Here is a 21,573-nt window from a genome sequence, read left to right as displayed (position 1 = left end):
TTGGTTTTTTTCAAAGGATTAATGACATGTGTTTCATTTAATATCATTTTATCTTTGTTTTATTCAAAGACAACATTAAATGTATTGTTTCTAATCATGGGTTTTAAAGTTACTCCAAGTTCCTTAATTCCCGTGTAAATTTAGAAATAGAAATGTAATTAAGTGAAAGAGGGAGTATAAATCATAACTTTGTGCAGGAATCCAATAGAAACAGATCATTTAGTTATCATTTCCAATTTGAAATTAAGTGCTGAATTGCAAATGAATATATATATTGAATCACATGTGAATTCATGATTCATATACAACCTTTAATTACGATAAACTGACAACATTCAAGGGGGCTTTGGCTTGGACAGCAGCAACCACCCCAAAGATTTATAAATTTACATCTACAGATTATAAATTTACACCAGATACATAGTTTGAAGTAGATTTATTCTATGTAGGAACAAGTGCCAGTATCTGGCTCCGAATGATTCCCATACATTTCTGTATCTCTGCATATATTGGGATGTTCTGTGAACAGCATGGCTGTAAGCTTGTGACGGCCAGGTCTAAGATTTGGGCAACCTCAGCTGGCGGGGATTGACGCTCAGTACATATCTGCAATTCACAATTGAAATATTTAAATAATGTTTCACAACTAAATTGTGCAATCATAAATATACAAAAGCAGAGAAGTATCACTGCAAAGATGCTACTGACATAGTGACGACCTAATTTAAGAAAGGCAGATGAAGATCATACTATTTTTGTTATGAAAAAGAATTTAACATATTTTGCTGGAATAGGTGTAAAGGCAAGACAATATCCTAAATCATTGGAACAACTCTTTATTGTTACCGTTAGAGAGCCACAAGGGCGGGGGTGAGATTCGATCTCAAGTTCTCCTGGAACCGGGAGGGAAGCTCTAACCACTTGAGTTATCCGTGACTCTCTTATTGTTATCAGATATTGTAATGAATGCTCTGTTTATAATTACACAAGGAGAGGGGAAAATAAAGAGATTTCCAATGACGAACTGTTCTGGATTGGCAAATTGTTTCCCGATTTAATATCTGATTTAGTTTATATTACGCAAATCAGGAGAAAAAAAAAATATATATGTACTTGGATTGCTTATTCTCTACGTGCAGTGAAAATTTGCTTGATAACTAGCAGCTATATATCCCCTAACCAAGTCCCCATACAATCAGCAATAGTTGTTTCTTAGGATCAACCAAACTCAATTTTGACAGCTCAGTTAAAAGCAAAGCAACAGCTGCAATGCTGCATGATCTTGCGTGACTTCAAAGAGACAACATCTTAGCATTTACCAACTAAGCATTTAAGCATCCACAAACATTTTAAAAAATAAATGGTACATAAACATAGTACACCTAATAGTAAATTTGTCCTAAAATGATCAAAAGTTACCCTAAAATAAATAAAAATTACCTCAATATAACTAAAAGTTACCATGATATATATAAAAGTTATCATCCTTTATTGAGAAAGTTACTCTTTTTAATGAGTAAAAATCAATTCTCATTGAATGAGAGAAATTATATTAGCCTTCTAAAATTTATCTCATATGCCTATTTAAAATTCATATCAAGTTTAAAGTTACACAAAAAAAATAAAAATGAAAATCGTTAGAAGTTATCTCAAATTGGTAGAAGTTATACAAAAACTATTCTATGTTACACTATAATCATTGTAAACTGTGTACACAAAAGCTTTTGTTATACATTACTCATGGCATGAGCAATGGCTTTCCACTTAGTTAATATTGTTTTAGGCAAGGACATCAAACAACTTCACTTTAGGAGGCAACTAACTAGCCAATGACGCTATTACTTGAAAATAGCAACCCCAACTTTGAAGATTGGAATCATTGTCACAATATTCAAAACATTACCAAGCAGCAAATGCGCATCAAATATTCCTCTCGCAAGTACTTTCCAGTGAAGTTTCTCATTTATTTAAAAAAGTGGGCAGATGAATCTTGAAGCAAGACCAAAATAAGGTTGTATTCGCTTCACTTAGATAGGCTAATAGAGTGATCTGATTTGAACTTAGTTTCACTTTAACTAATATAAGGAAAAATTCTATAACGCTGCCATAAGACTCTTGTTGCTTTATGGTATAGAAATGTTGGGCTTCTAAGAAGAAGCATATTAAAAAAAATGGAGGTTACGAAATGTACATGTTAGGATGGATATGTAGGAACACTCTAAGAGATAGAATTAAATAAATTTATTAGCAAGAAAGTGGGTGTTAGAGGTATTAAACTAAGGGAAAATCGCTTGCGTTGATTCGGACATATAAGACAGAAACCTGAATTTTGATCAATAGACTCGATCTTGGAATTTCTAAATTTTAATCTACCCTTTGAGGTTGAATGCAATGCTAGTGGAGTTGGAGTTCAGGCTACACTTGTTCAAGGAGGGAGGCCAGTTGCTTATTTTAGTGAGAAGCTTAGTGGGGCAAGAATGAAATACATGACAAGTAGTTTTATGCAATTGTGAGGGCTCTTGATCATTGGTCACATTACTTGAAGCTTAAACATTTTTTGTTACATTCTGATCATAAATCTCTCAAGTACATCATAGTTCTCATAAGATCAATGTAAGGCATGCCAAATGGGTTGAGTTTCTCCAATCCTTTGCTTTCTCTTCTAAATACAACGAAGGAAAGAGCAATGTTGTAGCCGATGCTCTTTCTAGGACGCATTCTTTGATCACAATTCTTAATGCGAAGTTATGGAGTTTGACTTGCTCAAAGAATTGTAAGATGATGATTTGATTTTGGTGGGTTGGTGAAGAAGTGTGAGGATGGGATCAATGGTTCCTTTATGAAGCAAGAATGTTTCTTTTTCAAGGGAAACAATCTTTGTGTTTCCAAATGTTCTCATTGAAAGTTACTTACGAAAGAAGCTCATTAAGGGACACTTTGTAGATGCCAAATCGTATGATAACCTTCATGAACATTTTTATTGGCCTAAAATGTTTGGTGATGTGCAAGATGTAATAATTCGTTGTGGGGCTTGTCATCCGGCATAAAGTTAATTCCACGAGGGACTCAACTCTCCTCTTCCAGTTACTACCAACCCATAGGACAATCTTAGTATGGATTTTGTGGTTGCTCTCCCTTGTACTCCAAGGCAAAATGATTCCGTGTTTGTTGTGGTGGATCGTTTGAGCAAGATGGCTCTATCATTCAATGTCACAAAACCAATGATGTTTCTCATGTAAAGCTCCATGGTATTCCAAAGAGCATTGTATTAGATCGTGATCCTAAGTTTTTCAGCTAGTTTTGGAAGACTTTGTGGAAGTTGGTGGGGACCAAGCTCTTATTAGCACTTCTAATCACCCTCCAATTGACTAATCATACCATGTCCACCGTTCTCCAGGCTATCACTATCAAGCAAATGTCCACCGTTCTCCGGAATTTGATGAGCAAAAAATAACCCTTGGGGCACCTAGCTCTATGTGCACCCAAGTACATATAAAAAGTTCTCAGTTACGTAAGAGATTGTTGGTTTGTTTTGGTCAACTAGATAGCTTCATATTAGCTGGACTACTCTCATACTTTCAGCAGGGATGTATATGCATTTAATGAAAATACATGACATTATAGGGCCAAATGAAAGCAATGGAGAAACAACTCTTAAGGCTTACTTGAATCATCAGCAGTGTGGCAACACAGTTTGCAATGAGCTCTGACGGAATATGTGCCTCATGTGGAGCAACTGCTCCATTTGACCTGGAATCATGTGCTTGCTCAGAAGCCGCCACATTTAAATTGCATGAACTTAGCTGATTCTGATGGGATAAACTTCCACTGAGCTGAGAGGCCTGTACCGACATGCCAGAATTGTCAACCATAAGCTGATTATTGACAAAGTCTACTACCTCTTCAATCTTTTGAATGGTATCCACTGCTACATTAAGTGATGAAACGGCCTGAAACAGATGTGGTAAAGGGCTACAATCAAAAATCAGCAAAAACGTGCACAGTTCAAGTGGGGGGAGCTGCCAAAGAGTTGGAGGCATTTAGGAACCCTGCAATAGGGCCGTTTGACACCAATAATTGATCACATGCACATTGCAATGCAGCTAATCAGTCTAGTTATTTAATTTGCATCAATCTCCACTACAACTCTGGGGCTTCTAAGGTAAACAAATAACTAACAGTTCTGTTTATACTTGTCGTAACTTCTCTGATTTACATCAACAGTGAACAAAATTTAGACGAATGTGTTCTACATGATAAAAGTAAGTGGACCTATCTCACAAAAAAATTTGTACAAAAGGAGGAAATTAAAAGAAGAATAATGCTGTAGAAACACTGGATGTCTAACAAAAACGAGTCCATGGAAAATCAGACAAGGTAAGGGCAACTACGGAGCAGGGAAACTATTCACAAAACCTAGCCAGAGGGAAGCCATTCCAAACAACCCTGTCACTACTTTCCTCTCAGTTCACTCATATGTTGTCAAACACACCAACAACCAAAGATACCAGTAATCTCACTTCTAAAGCTAATAGCAAACCTGTAAGATCTCGAAATGGAAGGAGGACACAAACCTACTTCATATCTACCAACTCAAATAAATCAAACTACAGGAAGGTAGCTATACCTAGTTACCTACACTACAATGTAGCCAAGAACCTGCTTTACCCTATTTAAAAACCCCACCATATCTTCTCTTTCTTCCCCCTAAAAACAATAAAATATTTCCAATACTTCTTTTTTTTATTCATTTTTTATAAACAATACCCCACTAATATTTATCTTCTAAATTTATGTGCCCAAGGAAAATGGGGCTTTTAAATGGGAACGAAGGGAGTATTTCTATTTCAAAAAAAGGCCCCACAATTATCTAAAATCATCACTCTTTCTACAACTAAATAGTTAGGGCCCCACAATCACTGACATTTAAAAAAAAAAAGAAAAAAGAAACCCACTATCTTCAATCAAATCTACTTTCCCAAAACGATACCCCACTATCTCCTTTAACATATACAATTCTAACTAAATAGAATTGATAATCAAAGAGCTTATCACCTAATACTATGCTATGATTAGTGTCAAAATTAATGTGGGACAAAGTAGAGTACAGGAACATTTTAGTAAATCTGAGGACAGATAGATGCGTATAATACAATAGAGAGCTCCCAAAGACAAAATACCATAGTTTTGCAACTCTAGCAACAATATGAAGAAAGAAAGGGGTTGGACTGACGGAGTTTGGAACAACTACAAAATAACCTTAGTCCCAAAATAATTTGGACTCGGCATGAATCATCATAAGGAACCATTCGAAAAATAAAAGAACATAACAAGATAATCGGTGGATACAAGTTTTTTTTAGAAAAAATAAATAAATAAATAAAATAAAATAAAAAGTGTTGTGAGAAAAAGAAAAGGTAAAATTTGGCACATCATGAAAAATTTCTTGCCTCACACAACAGGTACACCATAGAAGAACAAAAAATGGATTTTGAGAATCAGATTAGAACGGGCCATTTTTACCTTGAGTGCTGCATCTACCATCTTTTGGGCTTTGATTCTTGAAGTATCAACTATTTCACATACATGTGAGCCTGTCCTTTGAGAATCACATGGCAAGCAATTTAACGAACTTACAACGCTACCATGATCATCCAAATTTGCCTTTGTCTTCTGCCAAGGAACCAGAGAGTTCCCTTGGTAAGTATTTCTTTGTCTCAAGCATGTCAAAGCTGAGGAAACCTACACATAAACAGAAAAATGAGAAATGCCCATATAATAAATAATGAGATATTATTTAAATCATTATAAAATTCCTATATTTTATTGTTAAAGGTGCACAATATGAAATATAAGCTTACTCAAATATATTATAAAATTGAAGCACAAGACTCGGTCACAACTCACAAATAGCGCTCTACCTAATAAAAAGAAAGAAATACCTGATCTAACACTTCATTTAACTGCACCAGCACAGCTGCATATTGCTTCTTGAAATGCTCCAAATCTTTGAGGGAATGATCTTCATAAACATCATCATTCATGCGTTTTAGTTCAGTTACCAGGGCATTCTGCAAGAAAATTATTGCATTGCAAATCAAATTCATTGTACTTAGTGAATGATACAGGATTTTTAACATTATACAATCATAAGATAAACATCCAAAAATTCATCAACAAATGAAATTAAGAAAAAGAAAACAATATAATCAAGTAGAGGATTAAAACCTAAATTTAAATATGTCTTACTTAGACTCTACATTTGAATTAAAATATCCAAGTACCAATATTGCCAAGGGAATTGGATTATGGCAATTAGACACTTCAGATTAGAAAGCTTGTTATCTATATTTATCTCGCACTGTTAACTATGTCGATCAAAACACAGAGAATTGACAAACTGAAGTCAAATTAATTGCGGGAAAAAGCGGTCCATTTAACATAGTTAGATTTTTTTGTATAGATAGTCACAATCAATAAAACATGCTACTGCGTGAGCGCAAACATAGTTTAGACTAATGGCTACCAAATGAAGACGGCACAATATCCACAAATTGATTAACACATCTTTATTGTGGTGTATAGAGAATAAGAATACAATTGACAGTGCAACCAAAAGAGGGTAAAGTTAGACCGACACCAATTGTCAGAGGAAGTTCTTTTAAAAAATCAAAGAATAAGAACCTCTTCATATATTTACTGCCATCGTAACTAATTAAAGCACAGGTATACAAGAGTATTGCAAAGCAATCTAAAAGATTCAATTGGCACAATCCATAATGCGCCAGACATGTTCTTCTGTGAATAAGATCCTCAAGATAACATATATAACTTGACATCAAAACACATCATCTACTCAGCAACGTTATGCATTAAATAGTCCAGCACTATGCCAATATGGAAATTAATTAAATGTGACATAAAATTGCTGTACATCCACCAAAAACAAGTCCCTAAATACCTGGATAGATACCTAATGAAACAGTAAAAATAAAAGAGTAAAATATCAACTTTTAGAGCATTTTTTATTATTTTTTTTTCTTTTTTTAGGAGAGGATACTTTAAAGTACTTATGGAGAGATTAAGGGCCTGTTCATATTTACTGAATTGAGCTGAACTGAACTGATTGGAGCTGAACTGAACTGAACTGATTGGAACTGAATTGAACTGAACTGAATTGAACTGAAATGAATATTTTATGTGAGAGGGAAATTAAGAGCTGAACTGAACTGAACTGATTGGAACTGAACTGAACTGAACTGATTGGAGCTGAACTGAACTGAACTGAAATTAAGTAAATGTGAACAGGCCCTAAATGGGTAAACAAATGATTAGGTGTATAACCTTTTTGTCAAGAGCTCGGGATAGCTCTGCCAAAGCACGGATATCAGCCTCCTTCGCTTGCACATGGGATAGAGCAGACTGTTGAGTCAGCACTTGTTGAGGGCTCACAACATCAGTTTGACCAGTCTTTTCATGCGAACTTGGAGTTCCAAAAACATCCTGACAGGGATAAAAGAAGCTTACAAAAAATAAAACATATGCTATAAAAGAAAAAACTAAACAAACAACTCAATTCAAGACAAGGCACTCAAGGATTCTTCATTATGAATCGAATGTCAAAACTGAACAATGACAAATAGATCTCATTTCTAGAATGAAAGGACCAACCTTTGCCTGTTTTGATAAATTACTTATTAGATAAAAAGGAGCAATACTTGAGGTGCCATCAGCATTTTCCATTTTTTGACTTGGTGTCAATTTTATTATTTCTTCCTTCATCCTATCTTCAGATCTCTCGTTTGCTTTGAACTGCTTCAATGCCTCATAGAACTTATCAATAGCACCATCGTGTCGCTTAAGAGATGAAGGCATATTTTCTACCGGATTTAACGGCATGCAGTCGATATCCTGCGGAAAGACTTGTAAGATGATAGGAAATTTCATATGTACGATAAAAAAAAAAAACTCGAACAAAATATCTATGCCCATTTAATAATGAGACAAACTAGAAATTGATGTTAGACAATATTTGTGAACAACTCAATAAAGTTTGTAACCTTGTTCATGTCCAAATACAACTAGTTTTAGGCTTAGTTAAACTGGAAAATTTTCTCAGCAGTTTAGCTTAAGATTATTGTATAGCTTACAAAAGGAATTCGAAATTTTCACAATAAAACTTATTTCATCCAATGTACGGTTAAAAAATTGGCCACCACTTTTTAATGGGAATTTTGACAAATACTTGAATTAATTCAAATAACACATAAGGTCTATGAATAGATGTTTGATTCAAAAAAGATAATGAAAACATAGTTTATTATTAAATCTAATGATTTACGCGTTTGGTCTTGAAATGCTAATGAGCATCAAGCTAAGCTCAAACAAGATACTCAACAACCCAAGCTCAAACAAAAACTTTAATATTCATGGGTAGCCAATTAAAAAGTTTGAATATTAATAATCCTTGTCAAGTTGTTGAAATTGCCTAAAACTCAACTCAAGTTGGCTTTTTTGCAGCCACGTAAACAATTAATAAAGTTGCAAAACAGAGATATTGTAAAACTAAAATGTGTATGTATATCTCTAGATCTCTCATTGTGTGCATGTATGCTAGGATAAATCATTTATCAGTTGGATTCAGCATGCTTTTAGCTGCTTTCTGTCCAGAGCTCTTAGAACTTCTCTTTCCAAGAGCTGATTTAAGTGCCTGGCTGCAATGTTTCACGATTTTGAAGATCTGATTATAAGAGATGGTTTGAATCCTTTTGAGTATTGGGAAGAGTTTGATGGGCTAAAGAAAAGCAACCCATCCAGAATATTGTAACACGGTAATTATGTCCATAGTGTATTACTGCTGATGTGTAAGAAAAGTAACCCAGAAAAAACAAGAGCTAACTGCCAGGGCAACAATAGGACAATTTAATTTTTTTTTTTCTACCACCTAATTATATTATATATATTAAGTTATGGCCTTGAAAGAAGGTTCCTAGGGTTGGTTGCTTCCTTATCTAAAACATAAAAACAAGAAAATTCAGGCATCAATTCATAAGCATGTTGAAAAAAAAATACAGATCAAACTTACCTTAACAAATTCAACTCCTAGTTCAGGCCTGTCAAACTGAATCCGGCATACATTATGATCAACTGTAAGCACATTTCCATTATGAACTTCTCTTGACCGCGGATGAATGGCAATAACACGCTGACCTACTGTTAAGGGGCGAGCTAAATCAGTTGGAAGTCCTTCTCTTTTTCCCATGCGCAATTCAGAATAGTGGCTCCTAACTGATTCACGATAGTAATTCAGTTTCTCCTTTTCTTCCTTCAGAAATTGTTGTGAAAATCTTCGTGGTTTTCCCAGTGAACTGCATCAAACAATACACAGAATGAACTTAAAACTTCCTGCACTCAATGCAAAATAAGCATCAAAGGCTTAACAATCTAAAGCAAACTTGGGGAAGCTTCTCAAGTTCCAATTGAAATACACTTTGTTGGATAGTAAGACAGGACAAAAGGTATGGAAAGAGAAGAAGGGGGTGGTGAAAGATGAAAGGTGGAGTTTCATTTTCCCTCCAAATTTCTTCAATTTAGAAGAAATGGTGTTTTATACAAATAAGGAAGGGAAAATGGATCACTTCCTTTTCCCTAATCTCTTATCCAAACAAAGGGAACTTGTCCCTCACCCCCCCCCCCCCCCCCCCTCTTCTTTCTCTTCCCTCCATTTATCCCCATATCCTCGTAGCCAACCAAAGTGTTACTTCAATTATACACCTAGCTGTGTAAAATATATTCTGAAACCCCAATGTAAGATATGTTTAAAAAGTGCAATAACATAGCAATCAAATGTGAAAGAAGAATCATGAAATTGTCAATAAGAAATGTTTCATTTCACCTAATATTATACTAGGAAATTGTCTCAAGATAATTAATAAATACACCCTCAGCCCCTAAACAACAACAACAACAACAACAACAACAACAACAACAACAACAACAACAACAACAACAACAATAACTAACAATAACAATAACAATAACTAACAATAACAATAACAATAACAATAACAATAACAATAACAATAACAATAACAATAACAATAATAATAATAATAATAGTCACTTTTTACATTTACTATTTGCACATATAAATTCCCATATAACCCTTTATAATATCCTTATAAGCATTTGTTAGAAACATTTTTCAAAAAGACTGAATTTATAAGATGGGGATAATTCAATTTAACAAAGTATAATAACTACCTTATAAAACTTTTAATTCAAAACAAGTTACCATGAAGCCAGAAATGAGTTTATTTACATCCTCATTTTCTCACGGTAATCAAAGCCCTAGAATGATTTTTTCTATACAAAAATAAGAAATGGATAAATATAACACAAAAAAGCTAACAAACACATGCATGCTTTTATATCTCCGAATGGTTTACTTACAAAGAATACAACATAATGATGTAAAAAGGAAAAAGGTTTTCACCACCAAAGAAAGATTAAATGTCTGCAACTCATGCTAAAAGAATAGGTACTCTTAAAAGCTCTTGAACAAGTTATGATCCTAAACACTGTTATTAAAATATGTATACCAAGTAGAAATGATAAGCTCTTTTATGACTAGTCCCATAATCCATTTCAATCATATGTCCTTCATTCTCTACTATATTTTCAACTTAAAAAGTTATGGGAAAACATTGATGCTTCTCTGCCAGCCACTACCACTAGCAATCCAATGATTCCAATCATCTATAAAAGAACTTCTATTGGGTTTGCCTTTCTTTCATGGTCAATGAAACCAGCTTTTCAACCTTCTTTTCCATTAAATTATGTGTCAAATTGTAGATCTATGTTTTTAATGTATGTAGAAATACATTCAATGAATGTGAACAAGGAAATGGAACATAGAGAACTTCCCAATTCAAAACTGCTGCCCCCTTTGATTTCTATTTCAACACACTTCGTAACTGCTTATAAAGTCTAAGGCATTTCAAATTGTATTTCAATTTCCAAGACTTTTGGGAAATGAAACACTAAGTTTCCATGATGGTATATATAAGGCAGAAATTATGAAAAGCAAAAAACAAACTGAAAAACCGCTATACATAATGTAATAGCTGACATTTTTTTTTTCTATTTCTTATTTGTAATATGCAATAGTACAAACTTTTAACTTATGTGAAAATAAAGTTTATTTGTGGCAAAATTGTTCCAAAACAAATGCTACACATTGTTGAACCCTGGATTAACAAAGATTACCAAGAAGACATACAAATAATTAGAGATGGAAGTTGAGGGAAGTAATAAGTACCTTCTAATGACACCCCATTCAACACGAGTCAGTCTAGGTACATGGCCCAAACCCACATGATACAAATACTCCACAAACTCACTTTTAGCAAACCAAGGGTAGTCAATTGCACTGTAAAACCACTCATACACACACCATCTTCTGACACGGTGGCTAGACAAGCAATTACAAAGCCTTTCCTGTAATCATACAACGGACTAAGTCAGCATCTATGAAAGTCCAAAATATAGGCTATCTGCTAGTAGTTTTAAGGTCGATTCCTACACCTTGAGGTAAACTGTCTTATCATGGTATGACTGCCCAGATGTGTTAGATTGCTCATTAACAAAGATATCCGACCTTTGGATTTGTGCTTTGTCCACTTTACGCCTGCTTCTAGATTTGGTTGGCACATTGACCTTGCTAGTTTCAGGAGCCTGTACAGATGACACTGCTGATTCATCTCCGTCTCTTCTTATATCAGTACTTGAAGATGAATGTTCTGAAATTTTGACCAAATGACCAAGCTGCTGTTGGGAAGCATTGTTTGAAAATTGTCGAATTTTGTTAACAGACTTCAAACCTTGATCTGGAACCTATAAGCAAGAGCACAAGTACAGCAGCATAATAAGTAATTATTCACAAAGAAAACAAGAATTAACAACTAGGGAGAGTAGTAATAGAAGTAATAAAGCACAAGCACAATTATTAAAAGTATATTGAAATGCCTGAAAATATAATACGGGGTACATCATAGCAATAATAACAGTAGTGGTAATACTCTGTACCATTAAATAAGAATGCTGCCTCTATAGGCTTTATTTCAAAAGATTGCTTTTTCAGAAATTTCAATGCATATCTTTGACCATCAATGTCTATTAAAAACTATACAAACTTAGTATTTGAAACTTCAGATCAAGACAATTCTAAAAAGACACTAAAAGAGTACTTTTTTCTAATATATCGGTAAGTTTTCATGATCAAAGCTTAAGCTCTTTGACTACAACAACAACAACAACCTTAGCTTCAAATTTTCTTTCAACCTACTCCACTTGCCATTTTGAGGCCATACATCTATACTGGCACCAGGTTATTAACTTCTTTTGATGTTTCTATAGAGATGTAGAACTAATATGATATTATTGCCAAGGAAGAAGATATCATCAGGATTTCTACAACCTTGGGCGGATACACCATGCATTGAGGGTATGCATGTGCATAGCCTAGATAGAGAAATAATTTAAATCTCATAGTTCATTATTTCAACTTGGCGGTTAAATCACAACTTAGATTAAGCAAAGTGACATGTTTGACTTGCGCAATTGCTATATTTGCTTACATTATCAATTTTGTTTCATTGTGGCTGTTGGCGCCTAGTGGGTTGTTGGAGCATCTCATATTAATGGATTATAAATTATAATAGTGCTTTTTTTAAAAAAAATTATAATAGTGCTCATTGCTGTTTTCTTTCTATTTTTTTAAATATACTTGTAAATTCTTAAAACCTTTATTAAAATTGAAATTTTTGAATTTTTGATATTAATTAAGTTAAAAAAAAATAATTAGAGTGATTTAATCTTATATCTTTTTTTGCAAGATCATGTCAAAAATATACTTCATACAAAAAAAATCTTATATCTATGTCATAAATTAATTTATAAATAATTGTTTTTCAAAAAAAATAATAATAAATAATTGAGAAAGAAAATATAGCTCATCTACCAGATACGTATATCAGTTTTTTAGGTGTGTTATTGACTTATAGTGCATACCGTGTATAGGAATCATGGATACGCCACTGCTACAACTAGCTTCCTAGACAACAAACAATTGAATAGCACTAAACTAAGAATTCAAAAATAATCCCAAGTAAAATTATTTACGAGAAACCAGCAAGTGGACCAACTGAACAAATCCGTTCACACTATATGTAACAGAAAAACCTCAATTAACAGGAACTGTCAACCAAACAAGTTAAATCAAGGATGCAGAAGCTGTTCAGGATAAAATAGAAGAGCCATATGAAGTAGTCTACATGGATGTACAATCTAAAGAAATATAAATAACACCTCTGTCTGATAAAAACGTGTTAGCAAACAAGAGATAGAATCAGATAAGTGTTGCTTTATCTCTTTAGGAAGGTTACAAAACAGGACTAATAATAGAAAATTAGTACGTTGAACTCTTATAAAATCATGTTGCACCTCTAGCCTTTCCCAATCATCAATAATATGCTCCAAAAATTTGTAAGATTTAAAATTAGATATCAAATTGCTCGGTCACATTACAAGAAGAATACTAGAAACGAGAGAAGTTCACACCTTTTCCTGAACAGCATTCACACCCGCATTCATTTGAACCTCTGAGGCAGCATTCTGCTAGTAATAAGACATCAAAGATAATCATTGTCATGCATCTATTTATGAAACAAATTAGAGCTACAACCAAATTAATTAAGAAAAAAAAAAATAGACTGTAACATTTAGTGGAGCTATCAACTGATCTTACATTAAAAGCAGAAGACTTAGGTTTTCTTTTTCGCATGCCTAAATCTTTAATTTCAGCTACAGGACTTGAATCAAGGGCAGAAACTTTTGCTAGTTTAGATTTTCTGGACTCAGAAACTAGAGAGTTCAGCATTGAATGATCTCCCTTCTTAGATGATGAAAATTTTGGCTTTACCCGCTGACTTGTAGGCATTGTGTCCTGTGGCCTGAATGTGTTAATATCACTTTCTTTATCTTCCTTATGTGGCGCAGTTGATTCTGAGAATACATGGAAACCAAAATTTAATTACTGCTCAATAATTTGCTGAGCATTGCCTGGCATCTAAATTCTCAAGTAAAAACCAAAATAAAATGTGAGGAATCTATAAAGATCAATTTAATATTCAGTCAATCATTCTCAAATAATATGATAGATGAAGCTGTTGAAACAATAATTATGAGGTTACGCATGTGTCTTTGAAAAAGCATGAAACAAATTCAACTTCTCTTTTATAAAAAGGAAAAGAAATATCTCATATCATGATCACCATACCTGCCTCTGCTGTGGAAGATGGCATCATGAATGACAAATCAGCTAAAGCTTGCAGGGCATCCAAGGCTACACCTTCATCTACACGGAAGAATATAATAATAAGGTTTATCTTCTTCTATCCTTTCTCCCCTTTTTGTTTCATTTGCAATGCAATAGAATACAAATTACAAGACTCAGAAAAGCAAAAGGTGGCAAGAAAACAGACATGCAATCAAAAGGACATGGAGCTAGAAACCCATAGAACTATAGAAGAGAGGGGGGGGGGGGGGAGGTGGGGGGAAGATAAATTTATTGAAAAGGTACTAATTGAAATTCAACAGACTTCAAGCCACCATACAGAAGATTAAGAACACATGATAGAGATTGTACATCCTATGACATAAAAATAACGGGTCTGAAAATAACACGCTCTCAGCCTCACCCTCATAACAAAAAGAAAGCTTCCTTCTCAACAACCCTCCTTAATGAAGGCAAGAAAATATTAAAGCCATGACACTAATACAATAATACTAGAAGACAACTTCCCAGTATTAAGATAAAAGTTGTTATCCACATTGTGGAAACAATGATTAAAAAAAAAACCCTAATAGAACAGGAAGATGAAGTTGTCATTAATCTTCTTCAAGAATATAGTTTACCTATAGGCTTCCTTAATCAAGTGAAGCATATGCAGAAGATCAATATGCCAGCAAAAAAAATTATAATCCAGACATACCTCCCCTAAATAGGACCTTTTTACTCCTCTTTTTAGAGGCCTGGCCTGACGGTCGAATAAAAGTTGCATCTCTTGCTTCGGGTCCAAGTTTTAATTCAAAACTGCTAAACCTTTGTCCTCCTTCAGTACCACTGCAGGCTTCCTTTATATCATCCCCATGATGTCCAGTATCTTCAGCTTCTACTTTTTTTCCATAAGACTTCTTTGCTTTTTGTTGAGCAGGTCTACCAGCACCTTTCCTGCCACCAGATTGAGGTTTCTCCCTGGAAAAATTATTATCGCCTTCTGTGCTTCCCAAACTTCCTTCACACCCAAAATCATCCATTTCATTTCCAACATTTTTGGCGCTGGTCATTTCTGACTCTGAACACTGTAAAAAAAAAAAAATTATTAATCCTCAGATAATATTTTGATAGACTATAGCATAGTGGTGCAAGCAGGATTATGTTACCACTCCTTCACCCAAACCCCCAGGTGATTTTGAAACAGTTTCCCTTCTTTTATTTGGTGTCTGCGAAACCTGAGGGGACCCACCCCTGTGGGATGCCTCTGCCAATGTCAACGCCACTTCATGAGCAACATCATCGTCATCAGCATCTAACTTTGACTTTGGCCCCTGCCGAGCTGGAGATATATACCTTCCTATGCTATCTTTATCATATGTATATCTTACAGGAATGCGAGGCGTCCTTTTTCCAACTGCTCTAGGTTGGTTTCCTGAAATGTCTCAAGAAATTAATCAAGCAAATCATAGAAATATTACTCATTAACAATATGGAAATTAAAAGCATATTTCTCACAAATAATGTTTATCACAGCCTACGTTGGATCACTAAGCAACTATTAAATATTGAATGCATCACAGCATTGTGCCCACATTGTATAAGCTAAGTTTCAATGCGACTGCATTTTAGCTGCAAACCCTTCGCAATGCCCGCAAAAGCAGTTCAGCACCAATTATTGAGATTGTGACTACATCTGAGTTTAAAACAATATTACAAGTGCTGGAAGAGAGAGAGAGAGAGAGAGAGAGAGAGAGAGAGAGAACAATCTGAGTTTAAAACAATATTACAAGTGCTGAGAGAGAGAGAGAGAGAGAAGGATCCTTGAAGCATATTTTTTAAAAATATAACTTACCACCAGAGCGTTTTTTCTTTAACAATGACAAACAACCATAACTTGAAGCAACCGCTTGAGAATGTGTTACATCTGAAAAGTTCCTAGCTGTGTTGGGATGTCCTTTACCACGGGTACACTTATGAGATTTTCGGGGCATTCCAACACCATCATTGCTTTCTTGTTCACTATCACTTCCCTCCTGAAAGACCATAACAAAATTTTCAGAGCCTCGAGCATCAAACGAGGTAATTTTTATCAATATGGGCGCAAACAGCCTAATATCTAGATTCATTAAAACAAATATTTGACAAACTAACAATGACAGCATAGCATAACACCCCAGATCATCAGTCTAAATTGCCAATGATAGAACCTTTTGCAGCTGACAAATTTTGCATGCCTTTCATCTTCAGTAGATGTCAATTTTAGTACAACCTTTGTTCAAGCAACCTCTAGTTGAACAGATTCTTCGTCTTAACTCCTTATTTCTACTCTTCTATCATTTTTTTCAAGCAATGTTTCAAATTGACATGTCTTGGATTTTATAAATGAATCGTACATCACTAAGATATATTTGCTTTCCACCAACATGGCAACAGATAAAACAACCTTGTTTATAAAACCTCCAAATGAACATCAATATAAACAACAATTCAACTATTCTTTAACTGTATGAATTTGTGCTTTAGGGTCACTTTCAAAATTAATTGTTTCATTCAAAACTATTCAAAACTTAGTTACAAAAACATAAGATAACATATATATAACTACAAATTTTACATGTGACTGACACTAATGCAAACTAAAACCTCATGGAGAGAGAGAGAGAGATTTACCTCCTCCACAAAGCATCAAGAATACAAAGATAAGTAACAGAAAATCAGTAATAATAAAAGATATATAAATACATTAGTATTGGTCAGCTAGCATTTGTCGCTTACCAAGACAGAATAATGATCAGTCATCATTGCTATTAATCCAACAACAGAAGCTGTTCCCTCTGGAAGAGACAAGTAAGCCTAGAAAGAGAGATAAATTGAATCTAGTCAGTCGCAAAATGAAAATAGAATTAATGCAAATTACTTTCAATTCAGCACGTACAAGAAAAGGATTGCAATAAATACAAAGGATTACAAACTGCTTATTTAAGTTCACAAGTTACAGCTCACTTAAAGAAATAAAACTATTTTTAAGTACAGATACACATGTTGATATGGAGGACAAGGGCAAATAAAATTTTCAACATATTTGTTGTAGCAAAGTCTACCTCTGTGCGGATATGGATCATCAAAACAGATAAACTACAATGTGAAAGCCTACTCATAAATGAATATATTGATTGAGATATTTCACTTGCAGAAGAAGACAAATTTGCATCTTCACTATCTTGGTCAATTCAATCCACAACTAAGACAACATCGAGTATCATGGAAAAAAAAGCTTCAAAAAAAAAAAAAAAAAAAAAAAACAACAACAACAACAGAGAGAGAGAGAGAGCTAATCATGGCAACATATCTTAGCACTTCGTTAACGAAACCTTGAGGGTCAAATTCATCAAAGGCGTGGAACATTAATATGAATGCAGGCATGTATAATTTATATCATATTCCATATTTGTAAATCTGTACTATACAACTGTACTAACTATACGTAAAAGTGTTCCTAAGAATGTTTACGTGTTGCGTCAAGTTATTTGATTTCATATCATCTAATGACATTTTAAAAATCCAATGATATATGTCATATACTTCCTCCGTTCTTTTATTATTGCACCATAGGGGTTGGGCACAAGTTTATTCGTAACTAGGATAGTCCCGTGCAATGCACGGTTTTAATAGTAAAAAAAAAATTCACTTGTAATGGTGTAACATAAATTTTTTAAGCAAAACATAGTAATCCTAATCTGTCTTGTTAAATTTATTGAGCTAAAATGGAGAACATAAATACTATAATTAACTTCATAGCTATAATAAAATTTTTAAAATGTTAGCTTAACCTTGAAAAAGAAAAAAAATAATAATAAATAAAAATATAACAAAAAAAAAATTAAATAAATAAAAAAAAATGATGTCAACAATATTTTTGGAGGGAAATTTTTTAATAAGAAGATGCCACGTGTATAGTTATGATGTAAGCGGCAATTACTTTACTATTAGTTATAGATGGTAAAAAGGATGAGAGAGAAAAGTAAAAATACAAAATTGCCCATATGATTGTATACATAAACTAAAATATCAAGTGATGAAAAGTAAGGGTGTATTAAGTATTGGCAGTGTCAATATACATATTTTTTTCCTAAAATGAATATGGTGCAACACTTACGAAACTTCCTTAAAAGCCAAGTGGTGCAAGTGCAATATTAAAAAAAAATGGAGGAAGTATATAGGTTTAGTTATAAGAATTCGATCATAATATCATGCATGAAAATATATTAACTAATTGTTATCCATGTTAACCCGTGGCATCGCCATCGCCCAAACTCAAATTTTATTTTAATGTATAAAATGTTAAATAAAATTTCAAGGTGAACAAAAGCACCACGTGGTATGGTGCAAGCAACTTTTCATGAGCACTTTCAAAAAAGTATATATTAAATGCATGCATATCAAGATATACATACACACACACTCTAGATTACGAAATTACAATAAATGTTCCGTACAAGTGATATACAACAGTACACAGCAACTTAAATCCAAACTTAGAATGTGGATGATAACAAATTAAGCTATGCAACCAAAACAATTCTCAATTTCTCACCCTGTTCATAGTATATAGAGCCTCGACCATTTCCACAGACCGGTTACGTACAGCTGCAGCCACCTACACCAATGTCAACAGACCGTAAATAAAACTTATAAATCTTGAAACACACATTCATGGAGGAGCAATAATAATGTCGGGTTGTAACTGCACTTTCTATTAAACACATAATAAAAAAATGAAAAAATAAACCATATATGTTGTGCTAACCTTCTTCCAGTCTTTCCCATACTTGCGATATGCCTCATAAAAACGTTGAAGCTCTTCTTTGCTCCACTGAGCCCCTAGCATATCAGACACCTTCCGCTTCTAAACAATACAACAGCGACATTTAAAACCAAGTGGCTCCAAATAAACACAGACAAAAAACAGCATGTAGCACAAATAGTGAGACTCACAAGAAGTGAGTAGTGAACTATGCATCTAATATAACCATCCTTTTAAAGACAACCCTGTCCTTAAACAAAATTGTAATTTGTAAAATCTCTACGATATCAAACACCCAGCATAATGCATAGTTGCATTTATAATTGCTATGATAAAGTTTGGTTTTCAAAGGCATAGGAGAAGGAATATTAGCTTACCCGTTTGTTACTTTTATTAGCAGTATCTCCATCTTTAGCAGGAGAGATCTCATTAGGATAAGAAAATCGCTTATTTACACTCCTCGACTTCCTCGTGGGAGCCATTGATTGTATAGCTGCGAATTACCGGATCTAACAGATAATAGAGCTAATAATCATTTCCACACTAAGACAAAAACACATGCAGTCATATTTAAAGAAGAGAAAAAGGATAAATCATGCAAAGGACATATATCCAACCCCGAAAAACGGTTGATTACAATACGGGGCCTGATCAAAGCTACTCAAATTCAAACTCAGTAAAGCGCAATTTGACATATATTCCTTTGCTCAAACCCAAATCTACAATTCCCACTTCCCAAAACAGGAGATAATGCCAATCACTCAAACTGAAACACTCAACATAGACCTTGTCGATCTTCAAAGAAAAGGGTATATCCTATAGAAATTTATTTTGAGATTTTTTCAACAGACCCTAATTCAAATTAGTAGAGCAAATTCGAAATAAAGCTAAATCCATGCAATATAACAATCAAAGCAAGAGGAGAATTGAGGATTCAAAGAAAAAGCAGAAAATTAAACTGAAACAATTAGTGGCTTAATACATTGGTAAAAAAATCCAAGAATAAAACAGAAATGCAAACTAACAAAGCAGAATACTAAAGCATATTCGGTACTGTAATCAATATAAACCAGAAATTTGATCATTTCAAAAACCCTAATCGAAGCAAAACAAAAATTGAATAGAAAAATGAACTTACCTAACCGATCAAAACGCAGCAACAAGTAGAAAAAATTAAACAATCAATCGACAAAAGGAAGATTAACAGGAGAAGCTGCTGATGAAATTGGAAGATGAACAAAGAATTTGAGAGAGATTGAAGAAATTGGAAGATGATGAAAGAATTTGAGAGTGCGAAAATGAAGATGAAGAAGAAGAAAGGATGTGAAAAATGAGGGTATGACCGCGAAAACTTAAAAACAATGGCCAGCCAATTTGTGCTTTATCTCTCTCTCGTTTCCTCTCTATTTGTCCGTCTTTTCTTCCCCCTTCTTCCTGTTACCTGTGACTTTCGTATGTTTAGTTTAAACTAGTCGTTGGAGCACGCGCGTTGCGCGTTGCGCGTGCCCCCCGACGGCAAGACAAGTAAGATTCGCGAAATTGTGTTCGATCGGTTTTTGTGATATTCGTGGTTGTGTTCGGATTTTGTAATGTTACCTCTGTTAAATTTTAGTTGCAACTTTAAAATATTTTATATCTCACAAATAATACCCCAAAGTTGCAACTTTGAAATATTTTATATCTCACAAATAATACCCCAAATTTGCAACTAAAAGTTAACGGAGGTAGTAGCAAGGATACAAGAATTTACAAGTAGTAACAGGGAGTAGTGATAAAGAATCTATAATAAGTACAGTTATCTAGAAATTGTTAGATTTTAAAGATTTTTAAAAAAATGATTAATTTAGATATTAATTTAAAACGCAATATGGTTTCTTATTGAGTAACATAATAATTTTCAAACAGCTTTATCTTAAAATGATTGTGATAATAAAGAACAGTAATAAGGAATGCAATTTGAAAGGTTAAAGTTATTTAAAAGATTGAATGCAAAACATATGAAAGAATTGTTTATTTCTTTGTTATTAGTCTACATAATTGGTGCAATCTACACTTCTTCAAAGCTTGTTTTTGTATTTGTATATTTTTCCTTCGAGTTGCATAATGAATTTTAGTGCTATTTTTATTCTCGAAATTTGTTTTTCCTGAGTGAATATACAATCTAATTTGGGCAAAAGTAACGGTCTTGGCAAAAAAACGTAATGTTTCTCAATAATGAGGTGTTAAATGAATTTTCTTTCTCTCTCCCTGACCTCCTCTCTCTTTGAGATATCTTTTCAGCCTGCATTCTCTTTCTCTCTCTTCCCTTGGCCTTGTCTCCTTGTTCGTTTTTTTTAATAGCTTTGAAAATTATAGACCGCAGCTGCTCCTCTCTCAATCATTCCTTCTGTTTTATTGGTCAAAACTCTTTCTCCGATTTTCATTTTTTTCT

At 33.8% G+C, this 21,573-nt stretch overlaps 1 protein-coding gene across 4 annotated transcripts; it reads right to left on the bottom strand.

The window, feature by feature from the left end:
- Positions 1-251: 251 nt before the first annotated feature.
- LOC145583095 (protein ALWAYS EARLY 3-like) lies at positions 252-20,580 on the bottom strand. Of its 4 annotated transcripts, none has more exons than XM_081640238.1 (20): positions 20,281-20,580; positions 19,520-19,685; positions 19,146-19,244; positions 18,933-18,995; positions 17,114-17,191; positions 16,191-16,371; positions 15,505-15,770; positions 15,054-15,423; positions 14,339-14,416; positions 13,808-14,064; positions 13,621-13,677; positions 11,587-11,895; positions 11,321-11,499; positions 9,086-9,368; positions 7,672-7,911; positions 7,345-7,503; positions 5,943-6,071; positions 5,524-5,742; positions 3,666-3,950; positions 252-606 (listed from the first exon to the last, which is right to left on the bottom strand). In XM_081640238.1, the coding sequence occupies exons 2-20, from the start codon at positions 19,622-19,624 to the stop codon at positions 442-444; spliced, it is 3,522 nt and encodes a 1,173-aa protein (XP_081496364.1). In that variant the 5' UTR covers positions 19,625-19,685; positions 20,281-20,580; the 3' UTR covers positions 252-441. The 4 variants fall into 4 exon arrangements, with proteins under 4 accessions (XP_081496364.1, XP_081496363.1, XP_081496366.1 ...); XM_081640237.1 differs by having other exon boundaries at positions 19,520-19,651; XM_081640240.1 differs by having other exon boundaries at positions 3,666-3,842; positions 19,520-19,651.
- Positions 20,581-21,573: the final 993 nt, after the last annotated feature.

Source organism: Chenopodium album, chromosome 15 (assembly GCF_948465745.1).
Source record: "Chenopodium album chromosome 15, dcCheAlbu1.1, whole genome shotgun sequence".
Lineage (NCBI taxonomy): Eukaryota > Viridiplantae > Streptophyta > Magnoliopsida > Caryophyllales > Amaranthaceae > Chenopodium > Chenopodium album.
The sequence above is the reverse complement of the archived record's forward strand: the minus strand, read 5'-3'. Positions and strand labels throughout refer to the sequence as shown.

Excerpts from the sequence above, each read along its gene's own strand:
- LOC145583095 (XM_081640238.1), bottom strand. The coding sequence starts at position 19,624 with ATGGCTCCCACGAGGAAGTCGAGGAGTGTAAATAAGCGATTTTCTTAT. Across the intron at positions 15,424-15,504 it reads GGGGTTTGGGTGAAGGAGTG|TGTTCAGAGTCAGAAATGAC; the intron begins GTAACATAATCC and ends TTTTTTTTACAG. Across the intron at positions 13,678-13,807 it reads CTAAGTCTTCTGCTTTTAAT|CAGAATGCTGCCTCAGAGGT; the intron begins GTAAGATCAGTT and ends TCTTATTACTAG.